Source organism: Fundulus heteroclitus, chromosome 13, assembly GCF_011125445.2.
Source record: "Fundulus heteroclitus isolate FHET01 chromosome 13, MU-UCD_Fhet_4.1, whole genome shotgun sequence".
Lineage (NCBI taxonomy): Eukaryota > Metazoa > Chordata > Actinopteri > Cyprinodontiformes > Fundulidae > Fundulus > Fundulus heteroclitus.
The window spans coordinates 19,640,385-19,655,944 of NC_046373.1; the positions used below are offsets into that span (position 1 = coordinate 19,640,385).

A 15,560-nucleotide genomic window follows, 5' to 3' on the forward strand; every position below is an offset into this window, starting at 1 on the left:
TTGGAGTACGAGAGGATGCAATTTGTTTATGTATTCATTTAGTTTATTGTCAATTAAATTTTTTTTAACGAATCCTGACCCTACCAGTTGGTGGCGGTAATGCACCATTAAGTTGTTTGGCCAACCGCCAAAAAACAACACATGAAGAAGAAGAAAAAGAAGAACAATATTGCCTCTGACCACAGGGGGGCGTTACAGCCTTTACCGGTTTGAACCAGAACTTGCTTCGCTAGACTGACAGAGAGAGAGAAAAAAAAAAAAAAACGTTTGCTACGGGATAGCAGAGAAGCGCTTAACATCGGGCTAGCAGGCAGCAACCAGACCGTGGAGATACACAAACGCCATCACGGATTTTTTATGGGACAAACGCACAGGGCTCGCTGCGAAAACGGTCAATAACTATTTGTTTTTCTGTCATTTATCTTCTGTGCCGCTTCGCATTAGTTGAACCGTCGTTAGCACAGTCGCTAGCATTAGTTGCCGTGGAGCTAAGATGGCGGTGAAATTATTTACGTTAGCTAGATGCTAGCATAGCACCTAGGTGCTGTCGATTTGTTTCGATGGCCGGCTTATGTTTTATGTCATGGTGTCTGGTGAAGTTATTAGCATTACTTTAAAACGGTTGTGTGGCGTTCATTCGGGTCCGGTAGACCCATGGTTTGTTAGTTAACGTTAATTTTTTTTTCATGAGCTGGGAATTCCGAGTACGAATCGTTAAAGCTGTGCACATAAAGCGGTGCTAAACTCCCCAATCAGCAGGTCGGGCGCCTATTTCTTCTTTACACTTTTATAAAGAAATATAATGTATAAGCCAGGGTGCTGTCAATAACACTTGTTTTTTTTTAAATCATCACAGGGTTATATATACATGCATTTTTTTGCCTGTGTCCACATATTTGCAAGTCTAGCTCCAACATGCCTCCCCAGCAGCAGCAGCTATTTTTGCTCCAAGGCTTTCCGCTCCAACTCGGTGGAGGTTGCAGCTACACCGATGCGTGGGGTTCAGATGATTATATCGTTGATAAGCGTGATGTTTACCTTTTTTTTAACATGTGGACAGTAAGCTTGGTCCGATTCTCTAAAGTAGGGCCCGCTCGGCAAAGTGTTTAATGACCGTTTTCTATTCGGTTATATTAATTTTACAGTCAGGGCCGCATCCAGAAAGTTCACAGACAGAGGGGGCCTCAGATATCTGTCATCGAGAGAAGTGTACAACATTAGGAAAACATGACATTGTTGCCTTTATTATTGAATGTTGTGACAACAATACTGAAGCAATGAACACATTTGCTGTGCACTTACTGTTTGGGAACAGGGCAAGACAAATTTATTTGTATAGCACATTTTAGTACAGAGACGATGCAAAGTGCTTTACATGGTTAAAATATAGGAAAATAAAACGGAATAAAAGCGAGTTGGAATAAAATGTAGAAACAAATTAAAACATGGGAAAATGGAAACTAAAAGCAAATGTTAAAAACTGTTGGACTCCAAAGTTGAACTAATGATGTTTCAGTAAAACAGTCAAAGGCAATCTTAAACAAATGTGTTTTTATTCTTGATTTAAAAGAACTCAGGCTTTCTGCACTTTTACAGTTTTCTGGAGTTTGTTCCAGATAAGTGGAGCATAGGAACTAAATGCTGCTTCTCCTTGTTTGGTTCTGGTTCTAGGTATGCAGAGTAGCCTGGAGCCAGAAGACCTGAGTGGTCTGGAAGGTTGATACACTGATAACAAGTCTGCGATGTATTTTGGTGCTAAGCTATTCAGGGATTTATAGACTAACAGAAGTATTTTAAAGTCTATTCTGTGAGATATAGGGAGCCAGTGGAAGGACTTTAGAACTGGGGTTATGTGCTCTACTTTCTTGGTCTTAGTGAGGACGCAGGCAGCAGCGTTCTGGATCAGCTGCAGCTGTCTGATTCACTTTTTAGGCAGACCTGTGAAAACACCTTTGCAGTAATCAATTCTACTAAAGCCCAAGCAAAACCCAACAGTTGGATCCAGTCAGCCCTTTGTGATACTTCTTACATCGATGCTGCGATAACCATTTGTGATTTAATATAGACATATGCAGGTGACGAGGCAAGGAGTGCTTTTTTAAATGAGCAGTGTGATGCATTGACTTGTGTTTTGCATATTCATAAAAAATATCATGCATGTGGCATTTGGCAACATAGTGCCTCTGCAACTCGTCTTCCTCTTTATGTCCTTAGGTCAATTCTTACCAGACATGTAGCCATTTTGTACATGTAAGAAAAAGAAAAAAAACATCTCGTACTCGTATACTTAAGTCACTGGATAACAGTTTTATTTTTCTACCTAGCGCAGTCGTTTCTTCAATCTAGGAGGAAAAATAACTATTAACTTGCACAAATCGCAGTATTTTCTGAAGCCTTTAAATTATGACCCTGTTTTCACAGACTTCCCAGTTTGGACCACTGGACTATTGTGAAATGTGACATATAATCAAACCAAAATATCTCTGTTAAAGTGTATGAGTATTGGAGTCACGTGGTCACACTTCTTTGCTACATATTGCAGAGATTTACTTTAAATCAGCAGTTATCCCTAAGTGGGCACGCATCATCTACCAGACGAGCTCAAAATGACCCTCTCTGTACAAACCTCTGGTCGCAGGTCTGTTCTATGAAAATACCAAAACTGTAAAAGTTTGAAATAACAAAGAGGAGAAATGTCCAGCATCCCTCGCTGATACTGAATGGTCAGACCAGACGCTGAGCAACTTTTAGGTTCAATAGTACATTAAATATTATATCTCACTGCAATTGTGGCTTCATATAGTTGTCAGTTTGTTTTTTTTTAACTCAGATGTATTTTTTTTTTCCTTTCTATCGACTAACTTTAGATGCCTCACAATAGACGATACTCCTCTTCAGACAGAGATAGCCGAACCAGCTATCAAGACAGATACAGAGACAGAGGACGAAGACATCGGAACCGAAGATCGCCGACTAACTCCTCCAGCAGTGGCAGAGACCGTGACCGAAGGGGACGGGTATACAGGCAAGAAGGGAGCTACCTTCGCTCAAGGAGGTATGCAGTGAAACGAGGGGCATGGGTTTGGCCTGTTCTGCTGTGAACGGAAGTGATTTATAAAGAGATTAGATGTAAAAAGCCGCTGGAACTTTAAACTATTGTCTTACTCAGGAAAGGGAAGCTACATATCTTCCAGCAATGTTGCTGTTATCCTTTTTAGAGTCAAACCAATCTGGCCCAGGACATTTTGGATTTGGCATTTTTTGGGAATTTTTTGGAAATCTTACTTTTACGGCCTCGTTTACTTCACAGGGAATATACACACTGAGGCAGGTGTTTATTACTGATAATAGCCCAAATGCTCATGTTAGATGCTCAGTTTAAAATCTCAGCTTGTAATATTTTTTATCTTTGTTCTGAAATAATCCTAAAATGGTATTCAAATGCAGAGCTGTGTAACACAGACTGCACTCTGAGGACAGGGCCACCTCCTCACGTTGAAACCTAAATCATTTATTTTATGGCTGAAATGGTTCTTTAAAGTAAAAAAAGAAAAGAAAAAAAAAGAATAAGTTGATAATTTGGCAAATGACTGTAAATAGCAACCGTTTCTCTCAAAAATGAATTTGTTCTTGCAGAAATAGAAGAAAGGTATTTGTTGCTAATGGTTCCTTGAGAGATATCAGTCATTCAGAAATCTGAAAGTGGGAGCGGTACCTAATCAGCGGCAGCAAATAAGATTGTTGCATCTTTATTAAATGTATTTAATAGCATTTTTTTTTCATGTTTTCTTGCTTGTCTCTTTGTTTAGTCGCAGCTATGACAATCGCTCAGCAGAACACAGACCCTTCGACAGACGATACGAGGGATACCGAAGACTGGACCAGAGCCGCGAGCGAGACCGGGACAGGGAGCCGCACGGAGCAGCCGAAAGCTATTATCCTCGAGACTTCTCCCCGCAAATGTGCGACTACCGACACGGCCGCGAGCGAGAGCGCGAGCGCGATGAGTCGTACCGGCGGAAAGGCAGCAGGCGTAAGCACAAACGAAGGCGGCGTAGAACCAGGTCCTATAGCCCCTCCTCCTCGGTGAGTACGACTAGGTCCGAGGTCGCGCTTTAACTCCTCACCCTTTTCTTTTCACCTCTACTTTCTTCCAGCTCTGTCTCTTTCTGTCTTTCTATAACCCGGTTTTCTTTTCAGCACATGGACTTGGTAAGTATTACATTCCTTATGATTTGTTTTGATCTGTCAGCATTTTTTGCCTTTTTTTTTTATTTCCTTTTTTTTTGCTAACACAGGGAACTCTGTTCATTTCTTCTCTTTTTATTTCTTTTTTGTTTGTTTTTGGGAGAGCATTTTCATTTTTCTGACATTTCTGACGAATAGATCCGTTTCTCCGTCACATTCATTCTCACTGTGAAATTTCCCAGATTTGATTCTCTGACTACTCCATATAGCATTTTATTCTAAAAAATATTTTCATATTTATTTTCACATATAAAATTTAAAAACAATATTTCAATATTTACTCTTTTTTTATATTCTAGTTTCTTTTAGATGTAGTTTTTTTTTGTGTGTAAATATTACAGTCTCATCATAAATCCTGTAAAAAATGAAAATGTTCTGCCAAAGATCACGAGAAATTTAGATTTTAATTGTTCCACATATTTTCCTAGTCATTTAAAATGACCGGCTTTCTGAACGACGTTTTCTTTTTGTGTGTTAAATGACACCTGATGATAGGAATGCTGATAGTTTTGAGTTGGGGGTTAGAACCGGGTGTAGCAAACTGCTGGGCTTTTGTTTTTAAAATGTCTCCTGCATTTCCATCTTACATCTGAAATCAGGCCGAAATGTTCTGTCTTTAATCTGGTGTTTTTGAGTTGATGAATGGATTTAATGCAGGTTGCTTCCTTGTTTGTAAGCAACACTGGTTTTAAGGTTAGAGGGGGGGGAAAGAGGAGCAGAGGACAACATGTGATCTTTGACTTGTTCCCTTGCACTATATCCCTATCGTTTTTATATTATTCCTACACGTGGTGTCATACGTGAACCGCCCCATGACCACGAAACCCACCTACAACCTCAACTACCACCACCCTCCTCCTCCCTCCTTCGTCCACCTGTGCCGCCTGATGCCATGGCCGCCTCTGAAACCCCCCTTCGGTCGGGCCTATGACCTGCTGATGGCGGTCTGGGTGTGAAAACAGCGGAGCACCAGTCGGACGCGAGCACTGAGTGTGAGGGACGACGAGGAAGGGCACCTGATCTGTCGGAATGGGGACGTCCTGCAAGAGAGATGTACTCACTGCCACTACTCTATCGTAACCCTTCTGCATATGAGTATTATCATAGAGCATTTACATGACATGGAAGTGCCTGATGATGATGCCTTGCTAGAATGCTCTTCGCTCTAGCTGAAGTAGCTGGGCGCATTGCAAATATGTCGATGAGTTCTTAGGGGGGATTATAGAAGATTTTTTTTTTTTTTTTTAAACTGTGGAGCATATTTTTGTGTTTCACAGGTTATCTGATTTCCCTAACTAGAGGAACTAATTTGTAGCTGTTTGTTTCTGTTGTTTTTGTTTTGCTTTAGCTTAAAACTCAGTTGCAGTGTCTACATCTGTAACTTAAAGCCAGCTTTTTCCTCCCTGCAAATGGTTTCAGATATTTCATTTATTTATTTTGTTGCTGGGGTTTTTTTTTTAGCGGAGGATTCACATGTGCATCACCTATATAGCCTTTTCCATAAAAGCAAGTAGAAGTGTTAAAAAAAGAACACGCGTTAAAGTTTTATAAGTAATTTTGGTTTAGAAGTACATTCAGCTTAGTATCTTACTTTACATGTTAGCCATTTATTTATTTACTGAACGTAATCTTATAAAGATTTCAAGTAGCTTTTAGTAGCAACCAATAGGTCATCGCAGCGCCTTGTTTATTTATTTTTTTATCAGATTAATCAGGCAGCTTTCATGAGAAGGGGATGGGCGCTAGCACAGATTCGCCTGTCGGCACTTTAACGTGATGTTTCTCTCCCGCTGTCCACATGTCTAATACTGTCGCTCTCTCTTTTTCCACTTCCCCGTGTCTTTTCCTTTTCTACCTTTTTGTTGCGTTGCAGACGAGGTCGTCGGCACTTTGGGCGAAGGCACCTTTGGGAGGGTGATGCGGTGCATCGACCATCGCAGGTGGGTTTTTAACAAAGGTGGGAAAAGCCCGGCTCTTACCATGTTGGGGATCATTTGTGGCTGCTTAGTTTTTAAAAGCGGAGATTACTCCTGGTTTGTCGGAGTGTATTTCAACACACCAGGGCAAGTGAAGACAAATAAAACACCGTTAGTCTTGATAAACCTCTGTTATTGTTTAATTTAATCAAAATTTTTGTTTTTTATGGCAATTTAGGGAAGCGCGCAATGTAAAATTTTCCCACATCACGTTTTTTACATAAACATTGGTTAAGTCCTGAACTAAAAGGTATTGATTTTCTTTTTTTCACATTTTTGTTGCATTACATCCTCCGTTTTTTGTGGCATTTGACCTGGCCAGCACAAAGTAGGGCATGATTGTGAAGGGCAATAAAAAGGAGGCATAGTTTTAAAGTAATTTTTACATTTGACCTGAAAAATGGGGCTTGTCATTTTTTATTCAGCCCCTTTTAGTCCGATTACCCAAAAATCAAAGTTCAAACAGATTATTCAATGACAGTGATATGACCTCTCCAATATTTCAATATACGTTACAGTCTGATTGCAGCATTTGCCACTGACTGAAGTTCTGGGTTTTATTTTTTTAAAGCTAACATTTCTAAAACGTTACATTGGAGGGGTTTTATAAACATGGCACAATAACTCATAAGTTTGTTTTGGCATCTGATGTGTTGTTCTTAGCAGTCTTTCTGAGGCTTTTATTTTGTTTGTATCAATATTGTAGATATATTGTATCAACAGAAATTAAGAAATATATTGTGATAAAAGTTTTGGCCAGATGGTCCAATCCTAGCCAGGGCTAAACGGGGCTTTAGAACAAGGTAGATTCACGTGTTAGAATGGCCTAGTCAAAGTCCAGACCAAAATCTGCGGAAGGACTAATTTTCACAGATGCTCTGCATTCAGTTTGAACATTTTCTTTTAGATTTTTACTTAAAAACAAGAATTCATAATCACGTTTATTTTCTTCTACTTCACAGCTATACACTACTTGGTTAATTTAATGTAAAAAAAAAAAAAAGTACCATCAAAATGCACTGAAGGTTGTGGTTGGAGTTTTGTGAAAAACATTTAGTGGTTCTAAATATTTGAATTTAAATGGCACAATAATAATAATAATAATAATGATAATACTGATAATAATAATAATAATAATAATAATAATTAAAAAATATATATATTATTACTAATAACTATTCTTGTCTCGTCTACAGAGGAGGAGTCCATATTGCTTTGAAAATTATCAAGAATGTTGAGAAATACAAGGAAGCAGCTCGACTGGAGATCAACGTTCTTGAGAAGATAAATGATAAGGATCCTGATAACAGATAGTAAGTTTTTAATATGCCGCTTTTTCAAGTAAATATTTATAATGAATTTTAAACGGATGTCTCATAACTTCATCTGAGGACAGCAACGACGGCATCTAAAATATTTTCCAACACTACAATGGCACCATCATGATTAGCTAGACGTGATAAAGTTAGCCGTCTTTAATGGAGAATATTTTGCCCGTGTGTAATTCTCAATGTCGGCTGCTTTATTTTTGCTGTAGCGTGTGCGTCGGGTTGACTGGTGCCTGTTTCTTATGTTCTCCTTGTGTCCCAGCTTGTGCGTCCAGATGTACGACTGGTTCGACTACCACGGCCACATGTGCATCTCCTTTGAGCTGCTAGCTCTGAGCACTTTTGACTTTCTGAAGGAGAACAACTATCTGCCGTATTCCATCGGTCAGGTGCGGCACATGGCCTACCAGCTCTGTCTCGCTGTGAAATGTAAGTCGCTGTTCCTCACGCTTCCTACAAATCTGGAAATAAATATTAGCTTTTTTCACCGACTAACTTGTTCTTTTTAGGGTTTTTATTCTAGCTATTGTGTTTTTTACCAAAATTTTTGTCCTTTTTTCCCTTCTTGTCCTCAATTCTATGCTTTATTATGTCAAAACGTTTTTCTTTCAATAACAACTTTCCCCTAGAGGTGTTTTTTATTTATTTATTTTTTTTTTTTATAAATTAGGTCTTATTTCTGCTGCCAGAGAAAATCATAATAGACCGGCTGAGGGATTACAAGCCTTCCACAGCGTCGTGTTTCATGATTAATGAACACACAGATAATAAAAACCCAGCTAGGTGCATCGTTTTTTTTTTTTTTTTTTTTGGGCTCAAAGGTTAAAGGTCTGGTCATATGTTAGAAATTTGAAACTGGAAATGGTTTTGGCGTGTGTTGGAACTTTGTTTTAAAAGATTATCAGTAGAATCTTCAGCAAATGTTCTTAATTTCTCCATCAGTTTGGATTAACCTCAATAATATGTTAATACCGTAAAAATACTTTCATTAATGTGTCTCTCTGTATTCCACATATATAGACTAAATAAAAATAAATTGGTAACTTTTGGGGGTTAAATACCCAAAAAAATGCACGCAGATGTTTTAAACGGGCTATAATACTGATTTAAAGGGAAATGGTTTATATACTGGGCTCAGGTTGGAGTTTGGTTTATTTTGCATTAAATAATAGTAGGATTTTTTTTTTATTCATGTAAGTTCTCATGTTCATAGACTCTAGTCGGTGTTATTTATTTATTAATATTTTTAAACGATTCATGTTTTTACAGCGTCTGGTGCATAAAAGTAATTGATGTAGAACAATGTATGAATAAATGCAGTGGTGAGAGCAGGGTTTGTACCACTAGCTCATATTGTAGAGACTAAATAAGCCTTTCCCTTGTTTTCTTTTTCTTCTCTTTCTGTAGTTCTTCATGACAATAAGCTCACGCACACAGATCTGAAGCCAGAAAACATCCTGTTTGTCAACTCAGACTTCACAATGACCTATAACGTAGAGAAGGTAAGAGAGAAACGCTCTTTTCCATCCAGATGTTTTAGGCCTGTCGGGCTTCGTTCTGGTTCTGCCAGATGTTTTCTCCCCACTGCACAGACTTATTCCTACAGGTTGTTTATTTTATGATATAAAGAACATTTTACCGAAATGATGCAGAAGTCTTGCAGTCGGGTTTTTGTAGATGTAGGCAACAACTCGTGGGTCTCGTGAGTAAATAGAAGTAAGCAGCACAGCTTTAGCTTTTGTGGGCATCTATTTAGGAGGTAGGTTGGCAGATCTGAAACGGTTTTTAAAGATTTCTTTTATTTTTTTATTTTTATGACGGTTTGTTTTTACGGCTTCGCAGAAACGAGAGGAGCGAACTGTGAAAAGCACAGCGGTGCGGGTGGTGGACTTTGGCAGCGCCACGTTTGACCACGAGCACCACAGCACCATCGTTTCCACGAGGCATTACCGTGCTCCCGAGGTCATTTTAGGTGAGTCCGTTAAAGATGTATTTATATCAATGAAACAGGAAAACACTTTTTGAAACGCATAGATGTTGTACAGCAAAGATTTATAGAAAAGTTTAAATAGAAAGAGCGGCTTACACTGCAAAAACAGAACTAAAAATAAGTAAAATGTTCTTAAAATGAGTGTTTTTGTCCTTGATTTGAGCAGGTAAATAAGATGATTTGCCAATGGAATAAGATTTTTGCACTTAAAATAGGAACAACTCATCTCCATCATCTTATTTCAAATGCAGGATGTCTAATTATCTTATTTTAGGGGTTAAAATTCTCATTCCATTGGCAGATAATCTTATTTACCTGCTCAAATCAAGGACAAAAACACTAACTTTAAGAACATTTTACTTATTTTTAGATCCATTTTTGCAGTGTATCCATTTTGAATGAGAGCACCTTTTAAACATTTCCAAAACTATAATTCCTCTGTTAGGGGAAAACCACTTTTTCTGCATAGAAAATAACGAGGCAACACGGCTCATCCTGTTTTTAGTGACAATTTAGTGATTATATTTAGATATTTTGTGGGTTTATGTGAGTAATGTTCACCAATGACCAGTTAAAGTTTAGACTCCTGCCTGCAGATTAAATGTTGAATTATCTCATTTACCTGAATTACTCATCAGATAACACCTCTTTGAATGAAGTGTGATCTTTTTATTGATTTAATTTTATTATTTTTTTACCTTTAGAGCTGGGCTGGAGTCACCCCTGCGATGTCTGGAGTATTGGCTGCATCCTGTTTGAGTACTACCTGGGCTTCACCCTCTTTCAGGTAACTAAGGCTGCTCATTCAGGCTGGACTCAGTCTTTTGTGCGACTATGACACGGTTTCATTTGAATATGCGTGACTTATTTCACTGGGACAAGACCTTTCCCTGTATGATCTGCCTTTGCAGCTGTTCTGGACACGCTGGTCATAATGTTTAGGAGTGTGTTTATGGGAATATATATGTTTATTCTACTGTGGCCAGGCAGGGATTATGAACAAAAAGGCCCCGTCTGTATTTCCCGTTTTAATCACCCTGAAGGTGTTTACTTACGGACCTTGATTTGGGCTGCAGGAGGTGGGAAAGGCCATCACTAAAGCGGCCTCCACGAAGTCAGGGGCAGAAAATAGTCAGAATTGCTTTTGTGGGTTCATTTATTTTTATTTTTTTTTCCTGGAATGAATTTGCAAAGCCCTGAAAAACCATCCAACACAATGATCATCCCTCCACCAAACTTTCATCCATGGCCCTCCTCTCTTGGCAACAGCCAAACCAAGTCTTGTCGACTTATTTGCCAGCGTGAGAAGCGCCTGTCACCACTCCACAGAACACATCTCCCTTCCTCTACGGTCCACTGGGGGGCGTGCTTTACGTGGCTACCTCCGACTCAGCAGCTGTTCTTGTAATGTTTAGATACGGCTGCTCCACCATGAAAGCCCATCCCCTGAATCTCTGTGCAGTTTCTGAGCTAACCCGAGGGCTACATTAACTTTGGAGGTCCGTAGCCATCGACTCCTCTGGCGCCAATGTGTACCCGGGTTGCTCCTAACTGCTTCAACTTTGTCAAAATAGCATTAACAATTGATTTTTGGGTTATTTAGTAGCACGGATATTTCCCATCTGGCCATTTTTACACCACTGGCATGAATAAAATAGCCACTTTTGTTGCATTAAGTAACTTCCAGTCACTTTTTTTTTCTTATAAGATCCGTTTTAGCTTTCTGCACGATGGTATTTGCAGGAACAGATTTTTTTTTTTCTTAATAATTCACAAGTTGTCTTCTGTGTTCCAGACTCATGACAACAGAGAGCATTTGGCCATGATGGAAAGGATCCTGGGTCCAGTACCGTCCAGGATGATCCGTAAGACCAGGTGAGAAAGACGCGAAGTCGATCTGAAACGGTAAACGTTCTCGTCTCAACAGAACGTTTGCACGCATGCTTTTTTTTTTAACGGCGACACATATCCACCCCCTCAGGAAACAGAAGTATTTCTATCGCGGACGGCTAGATTGGGACGAGAGCTCGTCGGCGGGAAAATACGTCAGAGAGAACTGCAAACCGCTGAGAGTAAGTGGGAGCATCGGCGGGGAAGGGACGGGGGATCGTAGCGATCTGCTTTCATTCTTCCCTCTAATGCCTCTGTCTCTTTTTTTTTTTTTTAAATCAGCGGTATCTACTGTCAGAAGCAGAGGAGCACCACCAGTTGTTTGACCTCATCGAGAGCATGCTGGAGTACGAGCCGTCCAAGAGGCTGGCGCTGTCAGACTCCCTCAAACACCCTTTCTTCGAGAACAGCGGCGGCAGCGAGGCGACGGGCAGCAAGAACTGGGAGGGCAACCGGGACATCAGCCGGTGACCTTTGCACTCCAGAGACTGACTGATAGGGGAGACGGAGGCCTTTTCTCCGTGAGGAGAAGCCGAACTGTTGAATAAACTTGGACTGGAGGTGTTGTGGGAGTTAAAACAGCATGGACACCCTAACTTCCCTCCCGCTCCTCCAGCTCCACCCTCTCCTGGTCATCTCTGCCGGCACGAGTGGCATGTATTTTTTTTTTTTTTTATGTTTTTTTTTTTTGCAGCAGCAGATAAACAATATAACCCGTAACATCCCGGAGAAGAGTTTAATCTTTTCCAGCGATCACAGTCCGCTTACGGAGCGAAAACGATATAACATTGAAGGTTTTTTTCCCCCCCAAAGTAGCTCTCTATGCAGCTCCTGTCTTCCTGTCGACTCGGGGAACACCTTCCTGAGAAAAAGCATACCTCTGGATGGAAACAATCCCCATCTACACTCAAGTCTTTAAAATACAAACACAATCCGCTTTGGAGGCAGAAATCTCCCCCCCCAGTGCTGAAGTCCAGGAAAAGAGTAAAAAAAAGAAAAGAAAAGGAGATAGAGTTGTACTTCCGGTTAAAGTTCTCACCCAGAAACTTTTATTCTCCAAGAAGAGTAAGTAACAGAAAGAGAAGATCCGCTCTCTGTGGAGACGCGCCTCATGTTTATGTTAACATTGTTAATGAGCCATTGCTTTGCATACTTTAATATTTTATGCCTAAAAAAAAAGTCACCTGAAAAGTGACCCGGCTGGTGGCTCGGTCTAACTTCCCTGTGAGGAAACCGTGTTTCTGACCGCGGGCTGACTTCCACGACGGCCGTTTGTTTCGCCACGCGTTTGTTTTCTAAGCGGGGAGTTTACTGCGTTACTAGTTAAGTCGAGCATCATTCATGGGTTCATCCTCCATTTAGAAACAGAAACTGCCTTTTTCCACGTTTAACCGAGGAAGTCCTCTTAAGGTTAAGCACACAGCTCTCGTCGATGGTATTTATTTTTCCAGTTGCTATAGGTCGTAAGCCCCTCCCATTATTATCCTCCTGAATGTGACTTGTTTTTTTTTTTTGTTTGTTTCTTTGTTTTGTTTTTTTGTATGAACTGAAAGCCTATAATGCTGTATATATGTATTATTGTGTAGAATTAAAGTCTTCTTTGCCAAAGGTTACTAATGCTCTCGGCAGTCTGAGCGTCTGGTAGCGGGGGGGGGGTTGGGTTGGTCTTTAAATACCGTGTCTGAGTCCGTCTGTTGCCTGGTGAACGGCTGGCTGATTTCAGATGATAAGTTAACATTAATTCCTCAACGTGAAACGGAATAAATCATTTTTTACGTTTAACTTTGATTCATACAGTGATCAATTATTATTATTATTTTTATTTTAAGTTTAAGCCAGGGGATAATTTTGGCAGTCCTAATGAGCTTGTGTCAGTGGTGTCTTGTTAATTCGTTCAGAAAATAATTTCTATTCTATTCCTTGTCTAAAATAAACTCAGCAGCCATGTCATGATCTGGGGATTAACAACCGCGGCTGATCTGCGCCGACAGACGTCGAGGACGCTCCGCTCCGCGCCGCGCCGCGCCCAGCTGTCGGTAATCTTCCTGTTGCTCTATTAACCGCACTCACACTCATCATTTGTTCCTCAGTGCATATTTAATTAAAGGTGGAGGAGTCCAGCTCTAGGGGCACGTTTTGGGACCCTACTATATAAACTTGAATTTAAATCCTTCACAGCTGTGCACCGACACAGAATAGTGTAAAATCGTAAAAGTAACGTTGTGATTGAATTGCAAATAAGTCGTACACATGCAGGACCCGTTTGTCTCCAGTCCCCCTGGGAGACAATTTGTAGATGTCTTTTTTTGTTACGTCGCCCCTAGCTTTGCACCTGAGACGGACATTTTTCCCCCAATCTTTGCAAACTGCCTTATATTCCCGGAAGTATTTTCTACCGTGCAATTCCTTCGAGAAGCACATTTGTGATGTAGGACGAGATGACCTGGCTCTAATTCATCCCAAAGGCGTTCCATCGGGTTGATGTCAGGACTTTGCGGGTCAGTCCAGGTCATCCGCACCAAACGGCCACAGAACCACGCTGGGATTCACCGAGCTCCTGAGAGCAGCGGCTTCTTTCACTAATGTTTGTAGTAACAGTCTGCATGCCTAGGTGGGTTATTTTTTTAAATATATACACCTATATACACCTGTAGGGCACTTCAGCGGACATTTTTTTTTAAGTCTTTCCACAGATTCTCAATTGGATTTACCTCCAATCTTCGTGTTCTATCAGGAATATCCTTTGATCCAAACCTTTCTATTACAACGCTGGCTTTAGGTTCAGTGCCACCGTTGTGCTGAAAGATGAACGTCAGCCCTGGTCTCATGTCCTTTGTAGCCTCTAACGGGTTTTTCCTCCCAGTCTTTCCATCGGCTTCGCTCCATCCGTCTTCCTATCAACTGACAAACTTCTGCCGTTACTGAAGAGCGTCCCAACAGCACAATACGCCATATTTCATTGCTGGTTGGGGTGTTCGCTTTCTGCCGTAAAATAGTGTTTGCCGTTGGCCAAAGTAAAAATCTACCATGGTCTCGTCTAACTATTCAATTCAATTTTATTTATATAGTGCCAATTCACGACACGTCATATCAAGGCACTTTGCAAAGTCAAATTCAATCAAATCATACAGACAGATTGATCAAAAAGTTTCCTATCTAAGGAAACCCAGTATTTATTATATATTGCATCAAGTCTTGACAAGCAGCATTCACTCCTCCTAAAAGAGCGTAGAGCCACAGGGGAGAGTCGTCTGCATCGTTGATGGGTTTGCAGCAATCCCTCATTCCGAGCAAGCATGAAGCGAGCACCTTCTTCTACTTGTTGCTGTGTCCCCTTGTGCAAGTTTTTATTTTTTAAGCTTAGAGAAGGATTAATATACGGAGCCCCGCCTAAAGGGACATTGAAAGGGAAAAAATTACTTTCTGGTGCGCACCAGAAAGCGGGTGTCCAAACTTTTCAGTACGTGGGCTGAAATTGTCAAGTCAAAGGAACTCAAGGGCCAAAAAATTAATAAAAACATTTTTAAACCAAAAGATTATCTTAATTTGCTTGCTCTACAAAATATGATCATTTTAAATACATAAATTAGTTAGATTTTTTTTTTTTAGTGCAGTTTGCAAATTATTTAGAATAATTTAATTTGACTCTTTAACAATAATGAACTCTTTTTGGTCTAGCAATATCAGAACATTATTTGGGTCAGTTTTTCTTTCTAAACACTTGCTGTAATTAGCCAATTTTACTAATTTAATTCAAAGCAGATTTTAATGCACCAAATTCTGCGTTTGTCATTAAATGTCATTGGATAGACGTTAATATGAAATTAAAGAGAATGTCAAAAGTGTGTTTATTAAAAGATGAAAACTTTAACACTATCCATTGTAGGATTTTAACCTTCCTATAATAATTTTGCCCTAATTAAAAACTAAAATCTTCCATCTGCATCAGCCTGTGCTGGTGGACCAAATCTTTCGGGGGGCTCCCTATGAACATACCAACATGCTACTCTTTTTATTTATTTATTTTTTTGTAGGTTATTTGTAGAAAATGTTAAACCATCTTATCATGTTTTGCTTCCATATTACAATTACGCTCTTTTTGTTGTTCCATCACATAAATCTCCAGGG

General features: G+C 40.0%; 1 protein-coding gene across 2 annotated transcripts; it reads left to right on the forward strand.

Annotated features, from left to right (window-relative positions):
- Positions 1-235: 235 nt before the first annotated feature.
- clk2a (CDC-like kinase 2a) lies at positions 236-13,045 on the forward strand. 2 transcript variants are annotated; one of them, XM_012875373.3, is made up of 13 exons: positions 236-391; positions 2,868-3,055; positions 3,810-4,086; positions 5,211-5,301; positions 6,122-6,188; positions 7,421-7,537; positions 7,815-7,981; positions 8,960-9,054; positions 9,395-9,524; positions 10,247-10,329; positions 11,338-11,417; positions 11,524-11,614; positions 11,715-13,045. In XM_012875373.3, the coding sequence occupies exons 2-13, from the start codon at positions 2,868-2,870 to the stop codon at positions 11,901-11,903; spliced, it is 1,575 nt and encodes a 524-aa protein (XP_012730827.2). In that variant the 5' UTR covers positions 236-391; the 3' UTR covers positions 11,904-13,045. The 2 variants fall into 2 exon arrangements, with proteins under 2 accessions (XP_012730827.2, XP_012730828.2); XM_012875374.3 differs by lacking the exons at positions 236-391; positions 2,868-3,055; positions 5,211-5,301 and having other exon boundaries at positions 3,963-4,086.
- The last annotated feature ends 2,515 nt before the right edge of the window (positions 13,046-15,560 follow it).

Excerpts from the sequence above, each read along its gene's own strand:
- clk2a (XM_012875373.3), top strand. The coding sequence starts at position 2,868 with ATGCCTCACAATAGACGATACTCCTCTTCAGACAGAGATAGCCGAACC. Across the intron at positions 3,056-3,809 it reads AGCTACCTTCGCTCAAGGAG|TCGCAGCTATGACAATCGCT; the intron begins GTATGCAGTGAA and ends CTCTTTGTTTAG. Across the intron at positions 11,615-11,714 it reads AGAACTGCAAACCGCTGAGA|CGGTATCTACTGTCAGAAGC; the intron begins GTAAGTGGGAGC and ends TTTTTAAATCAG.